Source organism: Strongylocentrotus purpuratus, unplaced genomic scaffold (assembly GCF_000002235.5).
Source record: "Strongylocentrotus purpuratus isolate Spur 01 unplaced genomic scaffold, Spur_5.0 spur5_scaffold_17, whole genome shotgun sequence".
Classification (NCBI taxonomy): domain Eukaryota; kingdom Metazoa; phylum Echinodermata; class Echinoidea; order Camarodonta; family Strongylocentrotidae; genus Strongylocentrotus; species Strongylocentrotus purpuratus.
In genome coordinates, this window is record NW_022145602.1 from 14,845,499 (window position 1) to 14,861,452 (window position 15,954).

At 35.6% G+C, this 15,954-nt stretch overlaps 1 protein-coding gene across 1 annotated transcript in view; it reads left to right on the forward strand.

Moving 5' to 3' along the window:
* Positions 1-3,425: 3,425 nt before the first annotated feature.
* The window catches only part of LOC583985 (protein O-mannosyl-transferase TMTC3-like), a 35,024-nt gene continuing 22,495 nt past the window's right edge, over positions 3,426-15,954 (forward strand). Inside the window, exons 1-5 of the mRNA XM_030988247.1 lie at positions 3,426-3,623; positions 4,972-5,190; positions 12,701-12,800; positions 13,706-13,821; positions 14,656-14,800. Coding sequence (XP_030844107.1) covers positions 3,426-3,623; positions 4,972-5,190; positions 12,701-12,800; positions 13,706-13,821; positions 14,656-14,800 — 778 coding nt within the window. The remainder of the gene's footprint in view (positions 3,624-4,971; positions 5,191-12,700; positions 12,801-13,705; positions 13,822-14,655; positions 14,801-15,954) is intronic.

A 15,954-nucleotide genomic window follows, 5' to 3' on the forward strand; every position in this document is an offset into this window, starting at 1 on the left:
AATTTAAACAATAATTCTTCGACAAGAAATTTGATCGACTCGTATTGCAACTCGGTTTTGGAGTCGTGGATACTTTTTTCGTCTTGCGATTACAGTTTTCTGCTTGTAAACGTTCCTAAATCTTGGGGGTAATAAAGGAGAAGACTTGGAGGACCGTCTTGGAGAAGGTAAGGAAATGAAAACATTAAAACTCTCTCAGTTTGCCATCATCTCCTGATTTTTGTATATATATCATTATGTTTGTTTGTTTGTTTGTGCATGGACCTATTACGAATGGACATTCATCACTGTGATTGTCTCCGTCAATGTCGTCTCAATAACATTCCCTACATGTTTCTTCACTTTGATCTCATGATGGTCGCCGCTAATAAGCCGGGACAGAATCAAGATAGTGATTTTAAACATGTTAATCTACATGCGCAGAAGATAATAAATCGCTTAAATCATGGATAATCGATGTGCAGTTCTGGTTAATAATAATTGGAAATTGTTGTTCCGTGTACTGTACATGTATTTCATTTTGAAAAACATGTTGATATTACCAGATAGAGGTTATTTTTTTTATTTTTTGGTTGTGATTTAAAATCCCGTTTCCCCTATTTCCTCATAATATTCCAGAATTACAACGCACAGGGCTGATACAGATCATGGTTTTTTAATTGTTTTATAAGGTCATAGGTGTGTGCGAAAGTTTGCGAATCAGTAATAATACATTTCATATCACCAAAATCGTCTGCTTTTCAACTTTGCTGCTCCCCATTGGGGATGCTTTTATTTAAGACACACTCTTACAGAGCACACCATCTAAACAAAACCAAAGAGAGGGAAACTGCTTTGTCAACGACCGAAAATGCTTTCGCAGTCGTTATTGTTAAAACAGCTGAATTTTCTCATTAAGATGCACATAATCGGAAGGCGGCGACTATATCATTAGATCAAAGAAAGAATCACGTTGAATGTCCATCCGTAATAGGTCCATGGTTTGTTCAAAGAACGCTATAGACTCTCCTCGAAACACAACTCGTTCAGTTGGCTTATGAAGACATGCATGATGAAGGTGAGAGCCAGTCAACTGTCTATTTATAAATAAAAGCAATCAGAGTTGAGAAAGGTTGTTATATAGACCTTCATGAGAATTGTGTATACTCGGATGTTCTTAAAAAATATAGATAAGTTGACTACATCATGCTATAGTGAGTAACAATTTTTTTCCGTGTGGGGGGGGGGGGGGGGGTGAGCAACATTTTTTGTTTGCCCCCGACCGACATTTCGCTCAGTGGGGGGGGGGGGGGGGGGGGGGGGGGGTTAGGGGGGTTAAGGAGTATTCATTATTTTTTAAAGAAAATTGAGGGGGGTTAACCCAAAAAACACCCCCCCCCCTCCCACCTCCCCTGCGTACGCGCCTAAATGGGGGAAGGGAGTATTAGGAAGATATAGGTATTTAAAAAAGAAATTGCTCATATGATATTTGAACACATTATTATGAATTTTATTATAAAGCCCCATCTTTGAAATTAGGCATGGAAATGTATTGTAAACACGGGACTGCATTGTAAACGATTATTGTTCTTTTGAATATGTTTGACATGATAGTTTAAAACCTTGAATTAAAAATACATGTAGTAAGAAAAGAAGATGAAAAAACAAATCAGGCTGACATGCCGTGCCTTCATACACTATACATTTGTAACATAAACGGGAAGCAAACGGCCGTTGATATTTTCTGCATGGGAGGGATCAATAAACTATTATTCGAATTCGTCATTATTCTATTAAAGTAGCAGCTATATGCCCACCGGCCATGCCATGAGTAATCTAATTAACATCTCATTTAGAACTTACGTGAATAACAGGCTCGGATTTCATCAAAATATTCTCTGAAATAAAAAAAAATTCTGTCCAAACCATGTCGGTAAGGGTAAATGAAGTAAAGGGTACTATATCAAAAGAACTAAATGGGTAAATTCACATTGATGTATGGTGGTGGACGTATAGCTGCTATTTTAATACAAATGTAGTGTATGAAGGCACGGCATGTCAGCCTGATTTGCTCCAGACCTGTTTTTTTTTTCATCTTCCTCTCTTACTACATGCATTTTTAACTCAAGGTATTAAACTATCATGTCAAACATAATAATAATAATAATAATAATAATAATAATAATAGCCTAATAGTCCACTCCAAATTTTATTAAACCGAAACGGAAATTCTTTTTGCCCAATTGATCGTGAGCCCGGCAGCCACTGAGCAGCGCCAGATCGACGTTGCTCTATCCCTTATTGTTGAACGCCAAACAAGGTAGCAACAACTCCCATCTTTTAACGTCTTTTGGTATGACGCGGCCGGGGTTCGAACCCACGACCTCCCGGTTGTGAGGCGGACGCTCTACTGACTGAGCCAACACTCCGGTATTCAAAAGAACAATAATCGTTTACAATTTCATGTACTACGTAAATTCAATTTTAAAGAATCTTTTTCTTTCACATTTTATGCAAGTTTCCTGCTACTGTTCCGATGCACAAAATGCTATAATGTAATTATCCCCAAATGTTGACAAAATATTTAAAGGACCAATGTATGGGCGGCTGGGGGAGCAAGGTGCCTCCACTGTTTATATAGGAAAGGTGCCCTTTTTACTTCAGATAAGTGCCCCTTATTCTTTTAATAAGTGCCCTTCCCCCTTTTCACCTCCGATAAGTTCCCCTATTCTAATTTGATAGGTGCACCTTTTATTTTCACAAAAGCCCCTTTTCGTTTGTGATAAATGCCCCCATTTCCTTCTTATAAGTGTCCCTTTTTTAGGCGCGATAAGTTCTCCTTTTTACCTTTGATAAGTACCCTTTTTATTTTGACACATGCCCTTTTCCTTTGCAATACTTGCATTATGGCCTTCAGAGAAGTGCCTGTTTTCATCTCTGATGATTACCGTTTTTAAAATTTCAGCTCTAATATTAGTCCCCCTTTTACTTTGCCAGGTCTCCTTTCCCTTTTTAATAAATGCCCCTCCCTTTCTTATACATGCCCCCTTTTTACCTCTATAAGTGCCCCTTTAAAATGTGATAAGTCCCCCTTGTTATTTTTGTTGTAATTTCACTTAGATAAGTGCCCCTTTTACCTTTATCTCCCACTGTCACTTTGAGGTTGCGCTTTGTAGCCCCCCCCCCCCTTTTTTTTTCCTTTCCAGAAAGTGCCTTTCTTTGCTGCTGCAACCCCAGTTTAAATGACGTTCCCCGCCCTTTAATATTTTAGATAGGGATCGATGAACCATGAACAAATACAAGTTTCATTTATAACAAAAAATGCCTTGATGAACATACATTACAAATTTGTGTTTGAAGCAATTCTTTTATATCCCTTCTCTCGATCAGCTTCTTGAGTTGCCTAGGTCGAAATCAACGGAAAGACAAAACTAGAAATGGTAGTCATGGCAACAGCCTCCCAGCGTGAGTTTTTCTATTCTGCTGGGCTTCTGGCTCTGGTCTTTGCTTGTTACTCTAACGCCCTCTCCTGTGGATTCGCCTTTGACGACCGACGAGGGATCGTGAAGAACGAGGACCTCAGACCAAATTCATCCATCTTCAATTTGTTTTTTAATGATTTCTGGGGCACGCCAATGCACGAGGTAGGTAACTATAAACCTCGTTATAATTGAGTTGACTCACACATCTGACGGAGACAGGCGCGGATCCAGGATTTCTTAGGGGGAGAGGCCCAAATTTGAAATCAATCTGGAATTTAGTGTGCTGAAATTTGAAAATCGTGCCTGCCGATATTTAGCTCAGTTGGGGTTGGGGTTGGGGTGGCATAGTGAGCGCTTAAAAAAATACTAACCCCCCCCCCCCCCCCCCCCGTGAACAAAAAAGAAAACGTAAATTTCTTTTCATCCTCGATCCGCGCCTGGACGGAGATGACGGTGATTGGGTCTAGCGGTAATGTGCGTGGTACGGTAAAGCTCTATGGTGTCTTCGCCTACAAACTGACCCGGGCTGATCTTGACTAGCTTTGATACTACCAACTACCAGCGGATTGTGCATTCGGTGGAATATATGTATAGGGCCTATACTCCTTGATTGAATTCAACAACTGGAAGTTTCAACATGATTACCTCTCACTTCCGTACACCGACCATGCTGATTGTGATGATTTACATGTGTATATATACAGTGCGTCTCAGAAAAAACGAAACCGAGAATGTCGATGTTTTATCATAACTTAATCACAACTATAATTAATAAATGATATATATTTGTGAAGCTTATATCCTCCTCTTTCATTTGATGCAACTCATATGATGCATATTTCACGCATGAGTGATTAAAATCAATTTGAAGTCATTTGGCGGACGGTATCTGAATTTCAAAGTGAAAATTACATTTCTAGAAAGTCCAGTTTTTGCCCTTTCATATGACACCTCAATCAGGAAAAATGAGCCAGGAATAACATAGTTCCGTTTGTGTAAAGTGATGCTTGCATTTCCATAATTTGTTTAAGTTCGTTATCACTGATAAACGACTTAACTCCGTTTCGTTGAAAATCAGCCATGCATGAAGTCTTTCGTCTATGGCTGATCGTCGACGAAACGGAGTTAAGTCTTTTGTTAATTCCGTTTGTTGCTACGGCAGGCAGCCCGTGAAAACCACAGAACTTTGTGATTCCTTGTATGTTAACTGTGTACATGCGTTTATTTCTATCTTTCTCCCATTCAGACATTCCTTTCAATATCTATACGCCTCATGCTAGCACCCAAAGTAGAGAAACTTACTTTAAAATTCAGTAGCCAGAATGTTAAGATTTAGTTTGAATGTGGTTTGAGGGGTCGATTGTCAGTTGGAATTTATCTGACGGATATACTGTATCATGCATGGAGTGGAGTAAATTGAGCAGTAACTGTATACAGACCAGAAATCATGATAAATTTGTTTAACAGTTTCAAAAGACTTCATCTCATTTATTTTCCCTTTAACTAACAGGCTGAAAGTCACAAGTCATACCGTCCACTGTGCGTTCTTACTTTCCGTCTCAACTACGCTCTTGGAGAATTAAATCCGTGGGGTTATCACCTTCTGAACGTGGTGCTGCACTGGGCGGTGTGCGTCCTCTTCTTGAAAGCGGCTAAAAAGATCATTGATGAAGAGAGCAGTGTCAACGCATCACTTCTCTTTGCTGTACATGCAGTTCACACTGAAGCGGTATGTTAATCATTCTTTAAAACAAGAATCTTTCACAACATGAAACTCCAAAAGCTTCCCTTTTATTAACCTGACCAGATTCGCCGAGTGATGTGTATAATTTCGAAACCTACGGCCCCCTTTTGCAGCAAGGTACTGTTTGCAAAAAATTATTTTGGGTCATTCCATAAATTAATTTTTCTGAGGGATGGATCTTCATGTTTCTCGCCCTTCGATCCTCTCGCCTGAGGGGTGTTTCTCAAAGATCCTAAGGCGAACTTAAATCCCAAATCCACTCCAAAAATAACTTACTTTCCATAGAAGCAAAAAAATCAGACTAACCTATCAAAAAAAGTCCGAGCAAAATCGGATAACTAATAACAAAGTTATGAATTTTTGACATTAAAAACTCTGAAATCACTAAACAAATCGGCAACTCACTCATGAGTCTGTGACGTCATGTCCTCACTATCCACTAATTATTTTCTTTATATTGATATCATAAATTTCCTATTTTCTCCTTAAGAATCTTATTTCTTCACACCAGCATCCAAGTTAGATTAAGAGTAATATGTTTTTGTGTGGATGCACTAATATAGAGTAATTTTTTTCAGCTAAAATCATGAAAAATTTGAATTTTGATAAACTATTTATATAAAAATCAATAATTATGAATATACAATATTCAGAAAAAATAGTACAAATTCTTCAAAGTTCATAAAAAAAATTGTGAAATGTCACGCACGCAATATGATACAAATCATATAACCTGGGCAAAGGCATGGGGAAATCAAGTTTTGGAGAATAAAAAGGGAAATTAATGGGATTAAACCATATAGAGCAATTGATAAATAGTGAGGACATGACGTCACAAACTGATAACCATCTTGGCAATTTGTGTTATGATTCTCATTGTTCCATAATTTTACATACATTTTCAAAAATCCATAACTTTCTTATTATATACACTCTAAATGAAAACTGCTCAATGTTGAGTAAAATTGTACTCTTTTAAGTAGTCAAAAGGGAACCGCTCAACTTTTGAGTAAACTTTACTCAGCTTGTGTTGAGTAACAAATCTACTCATCTGTTGAGTAAAAATATTACTCATCTGTTGAGTAAAAATATTACTCAATTAACGAGTACATATTTTGTATGAGCAATTTTTTGCTCAAATATTGAGTATGATATTTTCTGGGTAACGCTTAGTTGCTCAATGAATATTGAGTAAAAATATGTACTAAGTTATTAAGTACATGTTTTTACTCAATATTGATTAAAACAAAGGTGGATTCAACTAGGGTTGTAACTTTTGGACTAAGGGTTTAACTAAACCGCTGATCAATATTGTTCTTTGTTTAACAGCTGTTAAGTAACCATTATTTGTCAATAAAGAATATAAACCATGATAATTTTGCCTGATTTCTAAATTTAGCATTGATTTGAAGTTCTTCACTCACACACTATGCAAATAACATAAAATCCACGACATTTTAAATTCAGTAACATGATTTGTGGATTTTAATTTCCAAAATCAGTTTAAACCACAGTGAAAACTCAGAGTTCTCTCATCATACATGATATTAAAAAGTATGTAGTTTAAAAATTTCAATTTTATAACAATGTTACTTTACATCGCATCATCATAATCAGCATTCAAGTTTTTGGCATCAATTCTGAATGTTAAATATCAGTAACATAATTTGTAGACTTTAATTTCCAAAATCAGTTGAATCACAGTGAAAAACTCAGAGTTCTCTCATTATACATGATATTAAACATTTCAATTTTAAAACAGTGTTACTTTACATCGCATCATCATAATCAGCATTCTATTTTTTGGCATCAATTCTGAGTGTTTAATATCAGTAACATAATTTGTGGACTTTAATTTCCAAAATCAGTTTGAATCACAGTGAATCAGCATTCAAGTTTTTGGCATCATTTCTGAATGTTAAATATCGCACTCGTCTCGTTATGATTAATGCCATCAATGAAAATCAAGTAAAACAATTTAATACATGAATCTCCTGATTACAGACTTACAAATTTAAAGATTTAAAAGGAAGCTACATTTCTTGACTTCAATAAGTTTTTAGTGTCAATACTGAAAGTCAATAAATGCAACTTCCTCTTAAATCTATAAATTTGTAAAAAACAAAACCGAGAATTATCGATATTTTATCTAGCATGATGCATATTTTACGCATGAGTGATCAAAATAAATTTGAAGAAATGATACCAAAAGTCATTTGGCGGACGGTATCTGAATATTAAAGATAAAATCACATTTATAGAAAGTTCATTTTCTGCCCTTTAGTATGACACCTTAATCAGGAAAAATGAGCTATGAATAAAAACTTCTGTTTGTTTAAAGTAATGCTTGCATTTCCATAATTTCATCAAACGAATTCTTTTCCCCTAGTAGCCTGCCGTAGCAACAAACAGAATTGACAAAAGGCTTAACACCGTTTCGTTGACAATCAACCATGCATGAGGTCTTTTTTTCTATGGCTGATCTTCAACGAAACAAAGTTAAATCTTTTGTCAATTTTGTTTATTGCTACGGCAGGCAGCCAGTGAAAGCGAAATCTTTTAATAATGGACCTACTACATATGGACATTGAACGGTACCATAATACATGCATGCACCTGACTCTGTCAAAAGTATCATGCTTCCAAGCTTTGATCTCATCACGACCGCCGCAAGTCAGCCATAAAAAAAAACAGAACTATGCCTGGAACTCTAAAAAAATGCCTGCGCAAAAGAAGCTGAGTCGCTTAAAATCATGGAAATGCATGTGCAGTTGTGGCGTACATATGAACGTATATGTAGTCTTCAATAGAAAATTAGAAGTAATTTACAAGAGAAATCTGTAAATTTAGCTGTAACACAATGATTTTAAACTTCCTTTAAAAACTTTTCCTATCCACAATTCTTTTGTCACCGACTTTTTTCTAGGACTGTGATCGGTCAAATTTAGTCAGCGCTGACTAAATTGTCGGTGAACATGATATTAGTGGGTGAAAACCACCGACTAATTGTTTCATGAAACGCCCCCCCCCCCCCCAGCTTTATTAAACACCCCTAGGTGTTATTTACACTGAAGTGCGTGATAGGGTCTACTTCTTTCAAGCATTTTCTTGCCTCCACCAACGCCCACCGAAGGTGATGCCGGATGCATTATATTTCCGGGAAGTCCAGGCAAGCTGTTTTAACATTGTTGTATAAAAAAGAAAATAAAAGAATTTTAGATAATTGGAGACCTATATCTCTCTTAAACGTAGATTATAAATTATGTGACAATTTTTATCAAAACGATTACAAAATGTTATAGATGGTATCATTTCCACGGATCAGACCGGCTTTATTAAAAAAAAGGTCAGCAACAGAAAATGTCAGACTGACTCAGGATGTTGTTGATTATTGTTTAGATAAGAAGTTGCCTCGTATTATCATGTTTCTAGATTTTAAAAAAGCATACGACAATGTTAGCCACTCATTTTTACTACGCGCTTTAAAGAAGTTTCAATTTAAAGTGGAAATTCGAAGAAAATCACAAATATGTCAACTAATGTATCACTAGAAAGCTAACAGATGGCCATCATACAAGTTTTAGGTCAACTACATATCGGGTGATTTATAAAAATACAAATACAACCACCTCCATAGCATCTCGGATATACGAGAGATTCGCCAGAAAAATAATGATGTTTTAATGACGTCACATAATGGACCAATACTGTCCGAGCAGACGACATCCCATAAAGAATGAACATATATTTCTCAAATTATAATGAGTTTAGTGTATATAAATGTGATGGCATTTCAAACCATTCAAAAGGGAATATGAAACCGATTCTGATAACTAAAATCTTTTGTTTGTAAATACACAGTATAGGGGTTAATTAACAATCAAAGAAACCAGACTTTCAAATTGAAAAAAACTCGGAATGATATTAAGGACGGAATTTGTTCCCTCTTGAACGCCAAACATACCGCGGTGTGTAAAGCTGAATATACAATGGCGTCTTATTTTGTTTACAAGCGACAGATGCCTTTATTTTTGTATCGCTGCATTTGTCATCAAAATAAAACCATGCGCGGGGTTTAGAGTGAGGCAATAGATTATACATTTAGCCTGACGGTAGTGAAGTAAGAGAAAGAACTCAAGAGAACACAGGCACTGAAAGTGTGTGAGATGTCATGGGACATCGTCTGCTTGTGCAAATCATGTCCATCCTGTGATCTCACACATCTCAGCAGCGTTCGGAGAGCTCTTCAGGTGCTATGCCGGGGCTGTATTTAGGCGTTTTGTAATTTTAAATAATCATTACTGCGAATGTTTCCAAGCATTTAATTTTGATAAGCTTGTCGAATCAAAGTTTCAACTTTGCAATAATGAAAATAAAGTTAGTTTTTAAAATCAATGAATATCTACTTTCAGGAAGGTTTTATTAAATGGGTTCAAATTTGTATAGTGATGCAAAGGGAAAGGTGATGAATTACGGATGGAAGTCGAAGTGTTTCTTTATTGAGCAAGAGGTAAGACATGGATGTCCATTGTATTCTTTACTTTCGTTATTGTAGCTAAATATCCAGCATGTAAGATCCGACAAAACGAAGATATAAAAGGAATTGATTTATTAGGTTCTGTATTGTCCGAATTAAAAGTATTATAATTCGCAGATGACACAACCACTTTTGTAAATAGTTCAAAATCATTGATTAAGGTGAAGGAAGGGGTCAGAAATTTTGGAGCGGTGTCAGGACCTCAAGTAAATTGGGATAAGACTAAAGTAATGAAGATCAATACAGATTATGCAAATGGAGAATGTGGGGAAAGTACTGAACAACCAATAAAATATTTGGGAATATATATCGGGAAAAAAAGGGAAAATGATATTTAATTTGGGATGAAAAAAAAAAAATCGAAAAAAATTCTAAATATATTGAAAAACTGGAAACAGAGTATATTAACGTTTATGGTAAGGTGGTTGTCATTAGAGCCTTAATCGTTTCAAAAATTGTTTATACGGCAACTGTAGTACCTGCTCCTAAAGTTGTTATAAAATCATTGAATAAAGTGTAAATGCTTTTCTTTGGAGTTCAAAAAGAGAAAGAGTGAAAAGAAATGTCTGTATAAATAAACAGCTAGATGGTGGTCTTGATATGGTAGACATGGAATCAAAAACAAATTCTTTGTATTCATCTTGGATAAGCAAATTGTTGGATGAACAAACTTGTAGATGGAAATCATTATTCAAATATTGGATTGACAGGATTGGAATTTTTCCAGATATTTTACGATATAATTTGAATAAGAAAGATATGAAAATTCTGTGCATACAAAATGGACTGTCAGAGTTTTATCAAAATCTTCTTGTTGCATGGTCAGAATTTAAATATCGAGGTTTAGTTGATGTAACAGAAATAGAAGAGGAGATATTATGGACAAACAGTCATATTAGATTCAAGAATTCTACTTTATTGTTTTCAAAGCACGTGATTACAAATGGTAGTTGGAAAGACTCGATTCTGTTAAATAGTAAAGTTGGTATCATCAATTATTATTTGAGTTCGAATACGCAAAATTGAAGAAATATTTCCCATGCTATTGGTTAAATAAATTATACGTTCTAAAGAATGTTCAATTAAGTAGTAAACAAAACGATTCAAATTTAATCGACATAGCTACAGGAGATTTTGTTGATATATCTCGTTTCAAGACGAAACGTTGTTATTTATCCCTCCTTCAAACTTCAAAAACCAAATGTTACACTTTACTGGCAATATTACTTGAACTTACCTGTTTCTTTCAATTGACAGAGTGTATTCCATTTAAATTTCAACAAATGGGAAATAATAGGATAAAGCAAGTTAATTTTAAAAATATTGCATAATATATTTCCATCAAAATATAATTTATGCAGATGGTGTATAATGAAAAATGTCTTGTGTGATATATGTAAAGAAACAGAAACTACTTTTCATGTCTTGTTAAAATTTAACAAGATTACAGTTTTTTGGAAAATTGGTGAAAACTTATATTATAATTACTTTCATGAACAAATAAATATTAATGAAAAAGTATTAGTTATAGGTTATTTTATTGAAAAAAGGAAAACTTTGTGATAAACTTCATGTTAATTTTAGGACAATACATAATATGCATAATGTATATCAAACTTTGGTGTGGTGGTTAAGATTACAAGTAAAAGTCTGTTCATTAATTTCAAATTAAAACTACGATATTACATAGCAAATAAACAAAGTTTTTTATTGACGAAACACAAAGAAATTTTTCAAGAAATGTGAAGGTTATAACTATTTATTTAATTACTTTTGTCTTTTTTATCATGTTAAAATGTAAATTGATGTAAATATATATGAAATGTGAAATATGTGAAATAAACACCTCGGTAAGAGGACATGAAAAAAAATTCGGCTAGTCCTTCGTCCCGCTCTCTCATTAACGCAATATCTCAAGAACCACTCGAGGTATGATCACGTTATCGCCTTCTGTCAAAAACCATTACAGTCTACTGGTTTTATGGGCTTCAAACCTGGTGATATAAGGGAGTTTTCGCAAACTCATTGCGGACGGAGAATCTGCGGTTCGTGTGTAAAATCTAGAAGCAACTATAGTAAAATCGGGGCGACCGCTGAGGTACTGAAATCCAGAACGGGTTTTGGCCTAATCTATGGGCGTTCTCAATGACGCCCCAAGTGAATCAAGTGCCTCGATACAAACTAATTTATTCACCTGATAAGAATAATTGTATTTGAAATATGAAAAGGTTAAATTCCAACGGCATTTGAAAGATAATACTAATTTAGAACTTCCGTAAAAAAGGGAGGCTTGAAAATGTCTTTGAGTGGGAAAATAACATCTATTAGTTCAGACCATTTTACCGAATGGTCGTACGTTTTATGCTGCGCAAAGATTCAATCAGTTTAATTTTGGCCATTACAAGAAGTGGGTTATTGGTGTAGACAAATGCCTATGTACCCTTTACAGCTCATTTTATGTATGTTATTACCAAGAAGAAAAAAAGCCAGTCAGTCACTCAATAGTGTCTGACAGTGAAGTCTAGCAAGTAAACAGGTTTCCTCGCATAATTTGAATATTAGACACTGCTAAGGTTTAAATTTCACAGATAGGACATACATGACATATTCATAATTCCTGCAAAGTTCTACATAATTTGATGTTAGCTGCAAAAGGGACATAGTATCTTTAAATCTGCATACATTAGTTGTTGCCACACTTAATACATGTAGTTTGCATTCTGACTATTGCGAATACTAGACAGGTTAATGAAATAATTTGTATTGAGGAACTTCACAAAGACTTATTTATTAAATTTGATTACATTACGAAAATGGCCTATTCCCTGCCACGCAATACAGTACAGACGGGACTACACGACTAGCACCTATTTACTCGATCTGACAGGCCTGTGTTTTTTTCATTCGATTGTAAATCAATAATCATATTTTATTCTTTGAATTTCTATGTACATGTAGGTTACTGGAGTGGTCGGAAGAGCTGAACTACTGTCCTCTATCTTCATGCTACTATCGTTCATGGCTTACGTCAAAGCAGCCGAGGCCAATAGCACCACGGGTAAGTTTTTCATGTTATCTATTTTTTTGTTGTTCACAAGATTAATTTTAAGCCAGAAACTTTTGAGAATTGTAAACGACGTCCGTTATCATGGCACAGAAACTTTGGTGAATTGTGAGAATTCAGTGTTGTGTCATTTGCAATTCAATTATTTTACAAGTGGCATGAAACCTTTTGGAACTGCTTGCAAAATATATTTTTAATTACGTAAAAGGGTCTGGTTTTTAATGATTTTTACAATATAATTTCTGTCTTCATAATAATATCCTGTGCCTGGGCATTCGTTGTGAATCATTATATTGATAAAGAAATGTTTGTGGGGGTATACAGTGTACATTCAACAATGATGTGTAATCGTCCATGACCTAGCATCGTTTTTCCATCCATGAATGAACCTACATTCAATCAGCAGATGTATGAGATTTATTGTATTATTACCAACGCTCCTTCTCTCCCCTTTCCTTTTCTTCTCCGCAAGTCACTCTTTTTTATATTTTTTTTTTATATTGTTGTATGTAAGTTGAGGGCTGCGGGCACGTCAAGCTACTTTGCTTATTTCTGTAGCCCTCGTGCGTATAATTTATGTTAATTACGCAATCACAATATTTGTTTAATTTCTTTTATTATCTGTATAAAGTAATATACGCTTAAAATATCGTATCAAACCATATTATGTTCATGAAAATGTATGATGAAAAAAGAAAAAAAAAAAGATGCAGAAACCAATAAATCAAATCAAAATCAAAATAACAGTCAATTAATCGCTGAGACCAGACTCACAGTTTTCTACCCAATCCCAATCTTCTCATTATAGCTTACATCAGTCATATCTTGGCTATTATATATGTTGCCAATTAAATTTTTAATAATTTTTACTCTTGGGCCTTTAATTTGTGTTTTAACAGACTGGAAGTACATGAGCTGGTCGGCATTGCTCATCGTCATGGCAACCGCTTCTAAAGAACAGGGCATTACTGTGGCTGGCATATGCTGCATCTATGAAATATTTTATGTACAGAAGGTATGTGAAGAATAGTGTAAAATTGCATCAGATGACACTTTTTCCATTATTATTATTATTATTATTATTGCTATTATTATTATTATTATTATTATTATTATTATAATTATTATCATTACTATTATTACTATTATTATTGTTATGATTATTATTATTATTATTGAATATGTGATCAAAAGATACAATACAGAGAAGACATGAGATTTAATCTAAGAACAAATGATTCCACTTTCTCTGCTGTATTTCCTAAAGTTACCATGAAGGAAGAAAGAAATTGACCCTTAGCCCTTTCCAGGGAAGCTACGAACACAAGAAGAAACAGAAACAAAAATATACAATTAAAAAGAAGGAAGAAGGACACAAAAACTACGCTGTCTAAAAGCCTACATATCCTGTACAATAACTACAGGCAAAATATTGTAACAAAATTCTAGAATTTTGTCTTACTGAAACGGAATGCATAATCTGGAGTATAATCACAGGAAATTCTTGAGATTCGATTGACAAGACAAAATGCTGGTAATTTAAAGCCGTACCTGGGGTGGGGCCTGTCAAGAATACCCCCACGTATCCTCTGCGTGTCGTAAAATGCGACTAAAAGGGGACCATTCAGCATCAGGGGGGGGGGGGGGGGGCTGGTGGTGGTACTGGGTGGCACGAGTCGGACCAATACAAACTTGCATATCTCCTAAAACGTTTAGGCCGCATTTAAATAAGCCTATAGCTTGCTCTGCATTGGGCAGCAGCGATGGAGTAGGAGTGTTTCGGCAGAAGATCCTTTTAGGACAACGGTGAACCTCTGATAATGCCTGGCGGCGTGCTGGATAACCCCAGATACGGCTACATACTGCGGTGAAGAAGGCAACGGAAAACCACTTCACTATTATTCCAAGAACAATCATGATGAACCACAACTCTAAAGCAAAAGACAAAGGCGTGAAGGGGGCTCGTCAACCTCAAGGGACAAGCACCTCGCCCGGTAGGGTGTCCCATGGGCGACAGGTGGGCCCCGACCGTCAGCCAGCTACTGTTCGCAATGGGAATACCATCAGAGTTGGAACATGGAATGTGAGAACACTGTATCAGAGCGGCAAGCTGGAAAATGTTAAACAAGAGATGATGAGGCTAAATGTCAACATATAGGGACTAAATGAAACAAGATGGCTGAATAACGGCGAGTTTGTGATAGATGAGTACAGATTGATTTCTGCAGGAGGTGAAAAGCATGAAAGAGGTGTGGGGTTACTGCTGGATCAAGATATCTCAAAGAGTGTGTTGGGACACTGGTGTGTAAGTGATAGGGTGCTCCTAGTGAAATTACAGGGACACCCTTTTAACATCTCAATCATAGTGATTTATGCACCAACGGCATCAGATAGTGCTGACGAAGTTATTGACACCTTTTACGATTCCTTAGATAAAGATAAATCTCAGTGCAAATCAAATGACATTGTCATGGGAGACCTGAACGCCAAAGAATAAATGAAATTTCAGGTAAAAAGTCTGGTTGTTCAAACCCTGGCTGTATCAAAGGAAAAGATGGGTCAATCCTATTTGAAATGAAGGACAAAATGATTAGGTGGACGCAATACATTGGCGAACTTTTTGAAGATAGTAGGGAAGCAATTCCGAGTTTTGTAGATGAAGTCAAAGGGGAGAAAATTCTTAAATTTGAAGTCCGTTGGGCAATGTCAAAGATGAAGAAGAACAAAGCAGCTGGACCAGATGGTGTGGTCACTGAAATGTTTGAAGCATTAGAGGAATATGGTGTTGATAGATTAACAGAAATTATCAACAAAATATAATGATGACGGAACATTTCCAGATGAATTGGGCAGATCCATTTTCATTACTCTCCCAAAGAAACCGGGATCCGTGGATTGTGAGCAATATAGAACAATCAGCCTTATTTGCCATATCACTAAGATTATTTTGAGGATTTTGCTTTTGAGAGCAAGAAGGGAATAATTTGGTTTCGTAAAGGATGCGGGCACAAGAAATGCAATATTTGTGGTTAGAAATATAACGGAGAGAGCAGTCGAAATGCAAAAGGATGTGTACATGTTTTTTATTGATTATTCAAAGGCTTTTGATAAAGTAAAACATTCAGAACTTTTAGAAGAGCTGAAAAAG